The following is a 15,476-nucleotide window of genomic DNA, read 5'->3' on the forward strand; positions in this document are numbered from 1 at the left end:
AACATATCAGTAAGAGGTGAAAGGGACTCATTTTACAAGGACTTTGCTCTGTTCTCTGGACAAAAGCTAAACAATAGTGCTTTGTGATGGGCTTTTCTAAACAGCCCAGTTATACAGTGACAGGCTGCATCCAAATCTGCATATTATAGGTGGGTGCTACGACCAAAATCATATATCACAAGTAATCCCATGCCATCAATACGACACATTTACATTTATACATTTGCCAGACATTTTTATTCAAAGCAACTAATATTTATGGCAATTAGTTCATGCATTCCCTGGTAATCGAACCCATGACCATGGCACATTATAGTTATTACGGTATGTGCTTAAATTTTGGGAATAAAATGAATTATTTTTCATTAGATTTCTCAGATCGCCATTTTTATTCATTATTAAAATTATATGAAAATATAATAGAATTAAATAAAATATATGATAAATCTGACATTACTGCAAAAACTTCATAGAACATAAATTACGCTTTGGATATGCTGAGATATACACAGTAGAGCCGAATATCTACAGCAGAATTGTACATTTGCACAAATTATTGTTATTTTGTCAAAAAAAGTGTGTGTATGTGTGTATTTTGCCATGCAGAGAATCCTGGGAATACCTGAGTGTAAGCGCTGAACACGTGACTCTGCACTTCATCCATGGAGTCCATCCCGTACGCCACAGTTCCAAGATGGAGTCGTCTGAACACCATCTCGTTCTGAGTGAGAGTCCCTGTGAAAACCATTAACATTAGAGGAGGGCGACCCATCATGCCTAAATAAACAGATCTGCTTATATAATTATAAGCATATTCATTTTAGCAGATGTTTTAGTAACTTTCAATACTAAAATGATTAAAAATGGCCTTTTTTCATTGAAATAAAGCTGAAATAATATAAATATTAGAATGAAGTACTAAAATTACTGAAACTAAATCTGAAATAAATGACAAAATTAAAGCTAAAAATCAAAAATGAAGGAAAAAAAAAAAGCACAAAATCACTAAAACAAACTAAAATGCATTTACTGGTACACCCCTATCAAATTAAACGAGATCAAACGTCTAGATCAAGGTCACAACGGGGTAATTATAAATAAAACTAAAACAAAAAAACATAAAATAAACAATAAAATGAACATTTACTATAAAAACTTTTATAATTGATGTACTGAAACAAAAAAACTGTCATAAAGCTATATAGTGGAGCTGCAAAATTAAAAGATTGCGATCTCGTTTCAGACACCCACGTCTTTCTAAACGACAACAATTCAGCTCTGTCTATTAAACCTTTGACAAGTAGGACCACAGTGAACATTCAGATCCGTCTTCTCACTGCCGTCTTTTCAATCACAGAGTAGTATTTCAATTTTAGCTGTGAAATATATACTATATCATGTTTTTTTTAATAGTAGACAGTATGCAATACACCATTTTCAATTTCGAACATAACCGATAACAGAGACAAATCTGTGAAAGGAAACGTCAATCTCTAACAACCTTCCCTGATCGACATGCACTTCCTGTAGCCAAAAACCTCAAACTACACAATATTAACACTAATGGCTTGTTAATGACAAAGAGCCTCAGGTTCGTTTCCTGACACCTCTTGCGTTGGCCACTCTTTAACAGAGCCTCGCGGTAGTATTTCAGTCAGGCGTCGCTGGTCTACCCCTTACATTACAATGACCTCTGACCCCCTTTATTCACTGGCTCAGTCAAGCTACATCAGTGTCCGTGTGGGAAAGAGGCCATCATTTTACAGGCGGTCAAAAGCATAAATTTGAAGGGTAGAGCTCACTGACTCTGTGTGGTAAGTGCGTGAGGATGAGAGCCTTCAGGTCATCTCTGATTTGTGGCTGTAATAAGTGGCATGTCTGCGCTCTCAGCACACAGGTTTAAGCCCCATGGCAAGAGCCTCAGATACCTGTGAGCCACTGAGGGAAACACTTCAGCACTATCAACTCTCAAACACCAGCATAATGGTCTCATTTCTGCTTTGGTTCATTCAGAAAAGCCCTTTGCATTAAGGAACATAAATTTCACTGTCAAACTCACAACTTCCTTTTTCCTTCTCTCCTGAGTCACATACAAATGTTCATTCTTACAATTAACTTGCCCTTATATAAAGATAACTATGCAACCCATGCAATATCTCACCCTACATTATTTCCTACTATATATTCAGCTTTACTCTGAAATACACTACAGTTCAAAAGTTTGGAGTCAATAAGTTGACTTTTTTTATAAAAAATAAAACAAATGTTTTACGTTTTGTTTTATGCAGTCTCTTGTGATCACCAAGGCTGCATTTATTTAATCAAAATGCAGTAAAAACAGTTTTATTGTGAAGAATTATTACAATATAAAATAAATGTTTTCGATTTGAATACATTTTTTACATTTTTCGATTTTTAAAAATGTAATTTATTCCTGTGATGCAAAGCTGAATTTTCAGCATCATTACTCCAGTCTTCAGTGTCACATGATCCTTCAGAAATCATTCTAATATGCTGATTTGATGCTCATTAAACATTTATTATTATAAATGTTCGAAGCGTAATATTTTTGTGGAAACCGTGATACATTTTTTTTTTCAGGATTCTTTGATGAATAGAAAGTTCAGAAGGACAGCATATATTTGAAATAGAAATATTTGTTAACATTATAAATGTCTTTACTGTCACTTTTGATCAATCTGATGCATCCTTGCTGAATAAAAGTATTAATTTCTTCTCTTTTGTTTTACTTTTGAACGGTAGTGTGCATCATCACACAATGAAAGGCAAATGCATTAAAATGCATTTATAATGTCACTTTCAAAAAAAAAAAAAAAATGCAGATTTTACATACGCTTTTACAGTTCAATTAAAATCGTCATAAAATCAAAATTGACATTTCCAGTTTTTTTATTTTATTATTTCAGTATTTATTATAAATTATTTATCTATGCACGCTCAACCATCTTTTTTTAAATTCACGTGCCGTTAAAATAACTTCCCCTCCCTCTTGCAGCAACATCTCTTCTCTTCTCTGATGACGTGTTTACTGGCACGAGGGCGGGACAACCTGACACACACATGGGATCCACCAATAGAAAACCACAACAATCCAATCAACTCCCCATGGACAAAATCAAGTCACACCCTTTTTCTTGTTCAAGTAGTCGTTTCTCTCTGATATACGTCACAATATGGAAGAAAAGATTAATCGCAACTTCCGTTTCATGCCAACTTTAAAGCTCTGTAAATACACATATGACATTCAAGCTTTGTAATATGTCTCAGGTCAAGCAGAAAAGGAAATCATACCAGTTTTGTCGGTGAGCAGATAAGAGATCCGGCCCAGCTGCTCTGGTATGGTGCTGGCTCGAACCACAGTCCCGGGGATTTTAGAGTCCTTCTTAATCATCCAACTGAACACCATTTTGCCCATGTCTAAATTCACACGCAAACTGGAAATAAAGCAATATAAGTACTTTTAATTATTTTTAGGAGAGAAAACAGGACATTATGGAGGGATGGGATCAGGAAACTAGATTCAAACGTGTGTCACCAATATGAGGACTGTTGAAAGGCCAATGCATAGATATGATGCCAATATGTATTTAACTTTCTGGTTGATACCATTTAATAATCGTCATATCAAGCATTACAAGACATTCAATGTATGTGAGAAATCAAACTACAATCTGATTACAAACACATCTAAATGCACTTACAAAAGCTTCAAATTGTGAGTCAAACTGAACAGAACAGCTTTAGGTTTTACAGAGAAGGAGAATAAACTTTTACCTGATAGGGACGATGTTGGAGAAGAGCAGAAGGAAGCGGAAGATCTGGAGATACCAGCGACCAGCGAAGTGCTGCAGAGCCACCATGACCAGTGACACCACCACCAGAGCACCAAACAGGATCTTCGTCAGACAGTTCACTTCCAAGTCAAACAGGCCAATCTGCAACAGCACGTCACATACAGAATGAGTGTGACAACACAAATGTCTAAGATTTTGTTGACTTTTATGATACTGATAATTTCACCTTATGTCTTGGGTTGGAGGTGTTCATTACACTCCGCAGCTCTTTACCGGTGTAAATCACCACCCCAACCACTGTGCCTGGGATTAGAGGACAAAACATTTATGAGGATTATGTAACACGCTTTTCTCAGCTTCTCTCGGCTTTAAAGAAGGAATGGTGCCGTTTTGCACATTATAAGATGGCTGAGAATCATTAAGCCACTTTGAGATTAGGGGCGTACGATATTGACAGACAAATTATTTCTTGATATTTTCTGGTATTTTGTCGATAATGATAATTAGACTCCCAAGGCTTCATATTCTTCATTCTTTGCGGTGGTTAGTGCTCATTGACAGTGAGTCATTCATTCAAATGATTTGTTCAAACAGCTGATTAATTCGGTCACCAAGACCAGTTTCCATCCACCTATTTTTATGCAAATTTTGGCTCATCGCACGCACACGCACACACACACAAAAAAGTCACACAAGTCATTTATAATGTAGGAAAAAATTAAATTAGTGCAAAATATCTGTAATAGAATGGACCATGGAAGTGGTGATTTTGTTCTCTTGAACACATGCGATGGAAACGATGCTTTATTAGCAAATGTTTTATGCGATATCCAATTTTACATGCAGGTTAAATTCGTAACTTTGGATGGAAACATAGTTATTGAATCATGCATTAAACTAATTTGACAATTTTTTTTAATACATTTTGTTGAAAATAAAGCAAAAGCAGAAAACACTCAAATATGTCTAAAATGCAATTCAAAATGTAAAATTATTTTATAGTTTGTTTTTTGCAAAAGTGAGTGACATATAATTTAACCAATAATTACGATATTATTGTAAACGGTACATATCGCACACCCCTATTTGATATACTAGTGCATAATTTAGAAATGACTTTCTGTCGGTTACCAGAAGCAATGACGGTGCTCGCCCAAAGAGTGTTTTCAATGCTCAGACTTTCATTGACTGGAGGGTCTCCATCTTCCTGTCAGATGTAAAACACAAAAAAAGCTTGTCAAGCAATGTGGGTTTTGCCAGGTCTCAAAAAAAAATGCAACTCCTCTGACGCCGCTATACTCGAGCAATGACATGCACTCACTCTAGTGAAGGTACCGATGAAGTTATGGATGTCAATGTTCGGTTCTTCAGCATAAACAAATGACCTGATCTGCAGTAGATCCTGAGGGAACGTATAAAGAGGCTTAAAGAAATGGTTCATGACAACATCAAATAGCATTAAAAATGAATTAAGTCAAATTTATTTGTAAAGCACTTTTCACAAAACACACCGTTTCAAAGCAGCTTTACAGAAAACCATGTAAATATTATAATATCTGAATATCCTCATGCTTTATAGTTTATACTTTATAGACATACTTATCCAACATTATATAAAGAGCTGGGTGATAATATAGTTACCTAGAAAAGTAAAAAAAGTAGTCTAAGCAGTTTATGCAACCTGACCCTGATCAAATTGTATGATGAACTCATTCCAGGTAAAGGGCTAACATACTTTTCCCAGCAACAAAATTGTGTAATTTTTATATGAAACAAATGAATCATGGGTGATTGACTCACAGCAGCAGTGGGGAGTCTCTGCGTACAGGCCACAGGGAGGCGTAGTTTCCAATCGGTCTCTCCATCCAACTGATCAGTCCTCAGAAAACAGGAGCCTTTAGGACAAAAAAAATCAAATAAAATCAAATCTTTTAGGATTGACCAAAAGTCAGTTTTTGGTATAATATTCCTAATCATTCCTTGACACGTTTTAAAATGCACTGTAATGTTTTTACTGGTGTACTCCAAAGGGCAGTGTGATGTAACATTTCTAACTCTGTTTTACTGAAAAACATATTTAATACGCACCGCATGCAGTGCCTAAGATCATACACCTTTAATGAAATGCATTCGCCGCCAAAACTAAACTGCTAGTCAGGCAAACCACTCCAGTAAGCCTAAAGCTAGTACTGCCATTAGGACATGCCACCCACCCCCACTCATTTAAAGACATGTCGCTCTGCCATTCAACCCTGGACTCTTAATAATTGCCTAATGGTGTCCATCTGCGGGGCAGATAACAATGCTTCCCTTCCCGTAAAAATAACACATCAACTACTACTGGCAACTTCCACCCCCTGAAACAAGGAAATCTCAGCCAGGCGGAATTCCAGCACAACCAGAGATCAAAAAAATAATAATTATCGGATCTATTTAGACCAATTAGTACCTACTAATTCCAAAAAAAAAAAAAATGTTGACTAAAAACTTGTATCATAAACAATGTAAAACTATTTTAGTAAGAATGTGACTACATCTTAATACTTTACTCCATTTTCTTATTCAGAGGAAACATTGTCTTTTTTCACTCCTGATGGCACTTTAAATTTGTTTGCCGTATCTATTTCTTCAGTATTCTGAGCTACTTTGCATGCCTTGATTTTCCTCATGGCTGCCTTGAAATTTGAAAGACAAAAAGAATGTCAATCAAGATAGCATCAGTCCAAACACAGGATCACCAGTAAGGTGATCAGATTTCTGTAATGACAACCAGGGATATTTCTGGTTTCAAACTCAATATATCAATGTGAAATTAAATTAAATGATAGAGACAAAGTTACCAGTTTTGTGATCAAGATAAATCGTAGTACAGTGATGAAGTATGGAATATCATACTCTCATGCTACTCTAAATTATATTTAGTCAACAGCAAACTTATGAAATGAATGTCTGTCGACAATAATGTCAAATTAAATTGATAATTTGTATTATCTAAATGGATTTAAAGGAATAAATTAACGAGAAACTGATAAGTAATAACTATGGTGCCCTTTTTACTATATAAATATAAAATGTAATGGTAACACTTTCCACTTTCCAATTCTCACTATTAACTAGTTGCTTATTAGCATGCATATTACTAGGATATTGGCTGTTTATTAGTTCTTATAAAGCACATATTAATGCCTCATTCTGAATGACCATATTCTACAACCCTACCCAATACCTAAACTAAACATCTACCTTACTAACTATTAATAAGCACTAATTAGGAGTTTATTGAGGCACAAGTCATAATTAATAGTGAGAATTGGACCCTAACCTAAAGTGTGACCAATGTAATATATAAAATGTTCTGTTCAGTTTGTTTGTGATTTTTATAATTGTCTTTTGTTTAAAGAGTTTCTTATTCTTTTTTCAAAAACTAAAAACAAAGATGAAATTAAAATTTACCCAATGTATGCACTGATATGTTTTTTTTTTTTTTAAACAAGCACGTACATGCCACGGGAAACAGAGACATCTGGTCACCCTAATCTAAAGCAGTCGGTGTGTTAAAGAGAATTTCAAAAATCGCAATGCATGCCATCTTTCTGGGCAATTTCAGTGTAGCTCATTAAATGTCCGAGGTTTAGGCTAATCCCTCCATCTACATGCAGTTGCCCTCGCGGCCATGTCATTTCCCCTGCGCTTTTGTTTGGGAAGTTTGGATGAATGACCGACAGATGTTTACCATTTCTTTCAGAGGTCCTTAGGAAGATCATGTCAGCAGGAACACGCTGGTTCTATAAAGAGTTTGGAGGCAGAGATAGGGATTGGGGGGGGGGGGAAGAGAAAGAGAAAAACAAGGTAAAAGATAAAAAGTAAAGACCCAAACTCAAGTATGTCGTCAGCAGCAGTCACCTTGGTTTAGTTGTACACGTTCTGTTTGGCTTTAATCTACTCAATTACCAGTACGGCCCGCAGCAAATCATTGGGTGGTGCCACTGTGGCAGCTCTGACCGCCAGTTCCACTCGGCCTGACCCTCGCTTCACTCCCAGCTCTGTTTGTAGTTATTAGAAGATGAATTCGCAACGCTATTAAACTCGGCAGATGTTTCAAAACATCGGACGTGACACCGGTATCTTAAACGCGGGCTACGCTTTTAATCAATTAGGCTTTTACTATATGTAACCCATAACCCATATGCAACCTCTAAATATTAAACCCAATTGGATTTTACGCAGATTAGGGTTAGAAGATCAAACATATTACAGCAAGGTTCTGGTGAAACACAACGCTTGCCAGAAACCGACAGAAAGCTGCTGACATATTTGATTTATCAAGTCGGAATAATTCAAGTACTTCAAAACCTGTGACATTTCACCACAAAAAAAATAAAATAATAATTACCCCCCCCCCCCCACCCCCCCCCCCCCCCACACACACACACACATTTTCAGTGCCTTAAAGCAAATATTGTACGTTTAATTTATGTATATTTTTTCATTCAAGTAATTTTTTTATGTACTTTAGTTCTAACAGTAACCTAATCAAAATAATATGATTACAAAAAAACCTAACCGAGTCATTAAAGAGAATTTGGTGGGAAAAAATAATGCCATAATGCATTTTCTTTTTGCAAAACAGGCAAATACTATTACAATTATAAAATGTGTTTTTTCTTAGGTTAAGAATGTGATCTTTCATAAGATTCAAACATTAACTTCACTAATAAATGTGTGTTTTTTTACTGTTTTTTTTTAACAAAACCAGATCGAGCGCAGCATGTGTGAGTCGTCTTTCTGTGTAAAATCAACATTTTTAAGAAAATTGGCCTGATGGGTAATTGGAGACTGCGGACATGTCTCAAATTTCATGTTCTCAGACTTTGTAGGGGGAAACCAGTTCCTTACAATAGGCTTCAGTCCGCACGGAAAAAAGGCAACAGTTGAACAAAAGGCAACACTAAATACCAGAGTGGAATTAGGCAGGATTACTAATAACCAACCACTGGCCTCGGGTCACATGCTTCAGTCATTCAAAATGATTGACAGCTCTTTTCAGCATTAAATACATCATAGAGCTTTTTGATCCATTGGTTAGTTTAATAAATAAACAAATACAATATGAATGTTCTATGTTGGATCTTTAGATCGGTTATCCAAATAGATCTAATGTGTTTTACACGGGTGAAAACTTAAAATTTCCTTTTGAAAATTTCCATTTTACATACGCATATAAAGCTTGTTATGTCTTTACTGCCCCACTCGGGGGTCGAATTGCCCTAATCTCTAGGGAAGGTAAACAGCTAAAGCATTGAGAGGTATGAGATGCCATTTGTCAAAAGATCTCGATTCCTAACAATGACCGAGCTGATTAGCAAACCAACCTTTTCAACAATGATAAGATCTCCAACCTGGATTCCACTACTTTTCACCTTCACAGTTCCTGCGGAGAGAGATAAAGAGACAATCAGACCGATGCATTTCCAAAAAAAAATTGTGGCTGATGCATACAATGATCTTTTTAAACATTTAAAAACAATATTTAACTATTTATAAGTAATATCTCAAAAACAGCCATGCCCAAACTGAAAATACCCTGAAAACTACAGCCAAACGTGTAGCTAGAAATCTTTCAAAGATATCCTGATATTTCCAGGTTGTCCATGTCTGTGAGAATTCTGTTGATTCCACACACATTGTGAATCAGAAAAGTTTTATAATCCCCCAATTCATTTTCAACAGAAATTTGCATAATAGGAATCAATGTAAAAAAAAAAAAAAAAAAAAACATCTGTTCAACTATTGGAGGTTTGACCATTGGTCGTAAATCTGCATATTTCATTGCAAACCTCCAGTGGAGATTCAAATATGTAAGCCTTCTTTAAGTCCCCATTCAGATTTTTTCAAAAGCTCTGAGTGCATATTAGATTTCCATTTGTTTTTGAACAATACCCTCCTATACGGCTTTACAAGAGTGCTGTGAGAACGATCTCTCATTCCATTGCAAATGCACAGCTAAAATTGTTTGGAAAAGGTCAGGGACCTTTAACCCCTGTGGAGACCTTTACCAATGCATATGTAAGACATTAGCACATATGTATATGTGCATTTTTTTGGAAATGAAAGGACACACTTTTATTGCATTTAAGTTTCAATGCTATATTGGTGCAGATTTATTTTACACACATTATATATTTATATTTGGTTTTGATTAATCTTTCAGTTTCAATCAATCTTTTTTTTTGGAAGAAACATAAGTATGGCTTAGGTCACACCCCTACAGGTTAAATCTGTAACATCCAGAAGCCGGGAAAAACTAGTTTTCTGCTCCGGAAGGTGTGACCTGCGACCATAAATCCCACACCCACGTTTAATGGTGTGAGTCTATTAAAAAACGAGTTGAGGGCCAGTTTAAATATGATGAACTTTGATGTTTTTCGTCCCTGTTGGTCTGGGCAGGGCAATCAGAAGCCCTCCCAGGTAGCTAGCAAATGCCCCAGCTCTGCTCCATGAGCTTTATATGGAGGCCGTTAGTGCTGAGCGCGCATACACTGAGTTTATGAGAGAAGAGAGCCTGCCACATCAAAGGAAGGCGTGTGATGGAAACGACAGGAGGTTCTCTTCCTTTTTTATTGTCAGATGCTTTTCATCCCCCAGTATATGATACAATTTACATCCCTACTTCAAATTAAAGACAAACTGCAGTCTGCTTTATTGCTGATGCATCTGCATACTTTAGCAAGCCTCATCTAAATAAATAAGGCACCATATTGTTGCTGGTTTTTTTCCATTTCATAGACATTTCAATGACAGCAATTATACGGAAAAGTTTGCAGATGACTTCTAATTGACTTTCTATATTCATACTACAAAAATAAAAGAAATTGTTTTAAAAAAAACACACAAAACCCTATCTTTTGACTAATTGCACAATTTCTGAAAGTGAGCAAGTGTTTTATTCCATTTACAACACACACTCCATCGCAGCTTTCATTGACCAAGGCTCATCGCATCCCGTGCGCCACTGATAAAGCAATCACAATCATATCTGTTGAGCGTGAACGCAATGGCCAATCAGAGGTGGAAGTCAGTAAGTTAGTCAGAATCCACTTAAAGGGTTAGTTCACCCAAAAATGAAAATTCTGTCAGTAATTACTAAGACCGACGGAAAATGAAAAGTTGCGATTTATAACTGAGTCCAGCAGGCGTAATGACACAGCGCCTGAAGATAGTCCCCAGCTCTGTAACTTCCAACGTGACCGGGACTAAGTTTGTCTAACCTATTAGACCTATTTTCGAGGGCTGCGTTATATCATTTCGCCTGCTGGACTCATGGTACGGCAGCAAAGTTTCTTGATTATTACGCAGGAATGGGAGTATAGTTCCTAGCCATATCAGCCTAGAAAATTTTAACTTTACATTTTCCGTCGGTCTTAGTACACGATGTAACTACAGAAGAGTCAAGTTTTAAATAGGAAAAATATCTAAACTCTTTGGTAATTTTTTTGAGAGAGATGCTAATGGTCTTGTCCGATTCAATGATCTATGCTAAGCTATGCTAAGCTATGCTAAAAGTGGTACCGCCAGACCCAGAGATTGGCTGAATGGATTCGAAAACGGTAAAACTCAACTGTTTAACTCTGGGGGAGTTGTAAAATGAGCCTATTTCCAAAAAAAGTGGAGTATCCCTTTAAGCCACAAAAGAGATATCGTTCCCTAGGCGGCCTCCTGTGCGCGCGCTCCGAGACAGGGCGAAACACACATAAGAAAAGTATATTGTGGGCTTCAGATACGCACCTAAACGTTCAGATAGCCTAGACACAAATATGTCAAAATGCTTTTGGTAAGTATGCTTGTAAACACAGTCGGTTATGTCTTAAGTGAATGTAAAACTCTGAGAAAGAGCGCATGTGTAACAGTATATTGGATCTGTGCAGTAGCTCTTAAAGGTGCTCTAAGCGATGTCACGCGTTTTTCAGGCCAAAAGATTTTTTGTCACATACAGCAAACATCTCCTCACCATCCGCTAGCTGCCTGTCCCCTGAACACACTGTAAAAACCTCTGTCTCTGTAGACACCCCAGGCTCCACAAATGGCAACAAAAACAAACTGGGCTCACTCGCACCACGAAACATAAACTGTTCCAGCCAATAACTGACCAGAAGGATTTGGGGTGGGGTTTGGGGGGTTCGTGCACGGATGAGGAGGACGGAGGGTCTAGCTAGCCTCCGTTTTGTTTGACAATACTTTAAACGTCAACAAGAAGTGATGTCACCCAACATCACTTATGGCGCTTTTCCACTACACAGCACCAGCTCGCCTCGCCTCGCCTTTGTTTGGTTTTCCACTGTGTAAAAGTTGTACCTGTACCTGCTTCCAGGTACTTTTTTTCGTATCACCTTCGGCGAGGTTCTAAGTAGTGCTGCACGATTAATCATATCGCAATCGCGATGTCAAGCCTACGCGATTATATGACGCAAAATGCTGCGATTTTATATTAAATAAACAAATTAGCGCTGTTAACGCAATTAACGCAGCATCTGTTAATTTTTGGCATCCTTTGGCTAGTTACATGATCCCGCTCTTATTCATGCAAATGCTTTTAAACCATTCATGCGCGATAAGACAAAAAAGAACACGCTGCCTGTGAATGTCCTGACTGTGACACACAGAAAGACTCATGCTAATATCGTGCGTGCGCACAAAACAGCATGCCAGAATACAGTTCTCTTTCGAGCTTGAATGAACAGTAACACAACAGAAAAACACTCACTGCTCTTGACTAAAGAACTTTTTTCTTTAGGCAGATTATCACTAATCTGTGTGTGCATTTATTTTCCTTGAGAACCAAGCAAGTTGACTCATGAAACCATTTGTTTATTATATCGCATATCGCAATCGCAATATTGACCTCAATTATCGCAATATGACATTTTCCCCAAATCGTGCAGCCCTACTTCTAAGCGAGCTGAGGCGATACTAAAATGTGACGTGAAAACACGGCAGACTGCTGATTGGTCAGAGAGAATCGTCACTATTCACTGCGTCATCATTGCACGCGCCTGACGCGATTTCCTCTACTGTCCTGTGTGTGTGGGTAGCGGGTGTGTGTCGCGTAGAAGATTACGTCACGGTAGTTTCCTGCGGCGTCGCTATGACGACCAGGTACTATTGTGGAGGTACTATCTACAATGGAAAACGGAGCGAAAAGCAGGCCGAGCGGAGACGAGGCGAGTCGAGTTGAGCTGGTACTGGTAATGGAAAAGCGCCATTAGAGCACCTTTAAAGTGACAGCAGCCTAATTAACCTGCTGTCATTAATGCTATCAAATAACAAATGACAAAGATAAAATAACTCACTGCTCTTGAATGAATAAACTGTAGTTTTAATAAGGATAAGTCTATATTTAATGTATACAGCAGTGCTATTTTACATTTGATTACTTTATTAAATTTCTGTTGTAGGCTATTACTTAGCTGAATGCCACTGTTAGTACATCTTCCTGAAAAACCTAAACCACTGCTTATTTAACTTTGTCGTTTTTGTTTGTAATCAGTTTCTTTGTTTTTACTGTATTGCTGACTGTTTACTTGTCTTCTTTAACTCTTTTGAGGACTTCTACTTACTTTAATTAACCTAGTATTAGTTTTTGCTGAAGTATTGATAATTGTGAAATTTCACTGACATTTAAAATGACTTTGATCATATCACCCACCAATAATCTTGTTAAATAATTGTGATTTCAATATTGAGCAAAATAATGGTAATTATGATTTTTGCCATTATCGACCAGCCCTATTTGTAACACATTTAGGCCTACATTACAAATCCATGCACACGGAATCAACTTAAAAGCCATTTAGGTCTACAACAAACAACAAAAAACCTTTAATTCATTGCTTATTGCAACACATTTACATAACAAATCCTTGAATAAGGAATCAACAATTCACATTCAAATCTACACCAGACAATAAAACTTGAACGTACAAGTGAAATGTACAAAACCAACAAATAATCCTCTCCAGCTGATTGCTCACTTCACAACATTTACCACACACATTTAACTAACAAATCTATGCATTAGGAATCTGCTTCATTCAATATCATCCAATCAAACCATCCCTAAAAAGTCTACACCACAAACTCATTGGCACACAAAGTGCTTTTCTCATTGGAAACAATAGCTCACCTCTTGTGGAGAGTTTGCTGTAGATCTGTGAATTGACCTCTTTGTCTCGTAGGAAACATCGTATCTCCTCAACGGCTTCCCTCACGATCGTAATAATCAAAACAAACCCCTGATGGAAAAAATGCAGAAAAACGTATTACATTTTGACCGTGTGAATATTACTATATATCTATACATCATATACATATACCTATATATCATGACAAAACTGTATTGTGACTCACCAGAGGAACCCAGTATGTGTACAGAGCCCCTAGTCTGAGCTCATTCACAAACTGTGAGCAGGCCAGCAGCAGAAAGTACAGGTTGAAGAAGTATTTGAACTGGTTGAATAACACCTATAAACACAAACGCGTGACGATGAGTAAAATAACAGCACCTGTGAACTGATACAAATATATTTTCATTTTAAACCAGATATGATATCATTTTACAGCTCAAAGTTTGAACAAAACTTGGTGAAAGTGATTGTACTACGATATATACCATGGTACTGAAGATTCATACACTACCGTTCTAAAGTTTGGCATTAGTACGATTTTTTTATGTTTTTTATAGTCTCTAATGCTCAACAAGGCATTAATTTGATCAAAAATACTGTAAAAACAGTATTATTGTGAAATATTATCACAATTTAAAATGAGTGTTTACTATTTTAATATATTGTAAACTGCAATTTATTCCTGTGATCAAAGCTGAATTTTCAGCATCATTACTCCAGTCTTCAGTGTCACATGATCCTTCAGAAATCATTCTAATATGATGATTTGCTGCTCAAGAAATATTTCTAATTATTATCAATGTTGAAAGCAGTTGTGCTGCTTCATATTTTTGTCAAAACCGTGATACACTGTTTTCAGGATTCTTTACTGAATAGAAATTTCAAAAGAACAGCATTTATTTGAAATTGAAATCTTGTGTAACATTATAAATATCCTTTACTGTTATTTTTGATTAGTTTAATGTGTACATGTTGAATAAAAGTATACATTTATATTTTTAAGAAAGAAAAAAAGTCATACTCTTTTGTTAGTGATGTATGGATGTTTTTGTGCAAATATTTTCAGATTCAATTATTCAACATTTTCATTAACTATGAAACACATATAGGCTAGCCTACATTAGCAACCATTGTTCAGCTAGAATGACATTTGTCTTGACGATCCCAGACAGAGCTTAACATTTTATTTTATTTTTATGAGTTCTACTCATTTACAAAACATTCAGAATTGGACTCTGATTATCATTTGTCCTTCAAATCATTCAAAATAACCAGAAGGCATTTGCAATGCAAAAAATATGTTTTCCATACAGCAATCTGGTCAAGGTTGTATTTAAACTGGTGGAGCTCGGCACGGCAAGAGTAAACAGATTTTTACATTTTCTGCACTGAAATGCAAGTGGTGTTCGTGCAAAATTCGCCACCAAGATGCTAGGGCAGAGGTGTCCAATCCTGCTCCTGGAGAGCCACTGTCCTGCAG

At 36.6% G+C, this 15,476-nt stretch overlaps 1 protein-coding gene across 1 annotated transcript in view; it reads right to left on the reverse strand.

The window, feature by feature from the left end:
• Nucleotides 1-15,476, reverse strand: part of atp9a (ATPase phospholipid transporting 9A) — a 50,186-nt gene that overhangs the window by 31,041 nt on the left and 3,669 nt on the right. Inside the window, exons 3-13 of the mRNA XM_084427908.1 lie at nt 14,220-14,333; nt 13,996-14,104; nt 9,188-9,246; nt 7,549-7,600; nt 5,616-5,710; nt 5,137-5,217; nt 4,947-5,022; nt 4,042-4,118; nt 3,796-3,956; nt 3,313-3,455; nt 623-735 (exon numbers count right to left, since the gene is read on the reverse strand). Of these exons, the coding sequence (XP_084284034.1) occupies nt 623-735; nt 3,313-3,455; nt 3,796-3,956; nt 4,042-4,118; nt 4,947-5,022; nt 5,137-5,217; nt 5,616-5,710; nt 7,549-7,600; nt 9,188-9,246; nt 13,996-14,104; nt 14,220-14,333 (1,080 nt within the window). The remainder of the gene's footprint in view (nt 1-622; nt 736-3,312; nt 3,456-3,795; nt 3,957-4,041; nt 4,119-4,946; nt 5,023-5,136; nt 5,218-5,615; nt 5,711-7,548; nt 7,601-9,187; nt 9,247-13,995; nt 14,105-14,219; nt 14,334-15,476) is intronic.

Source organism: Rutilus rutilus (assembly GCF_951802725.1).
Source record: "Rutilus rutilus genome assembly, chromosome: 13".
Lineage (NCBI taxonomy): Eukaryota > Metazoa > Chordata > Actinopteri > Cypriniformes > Leuciscidae > Rutilus > Rutilus rutilus.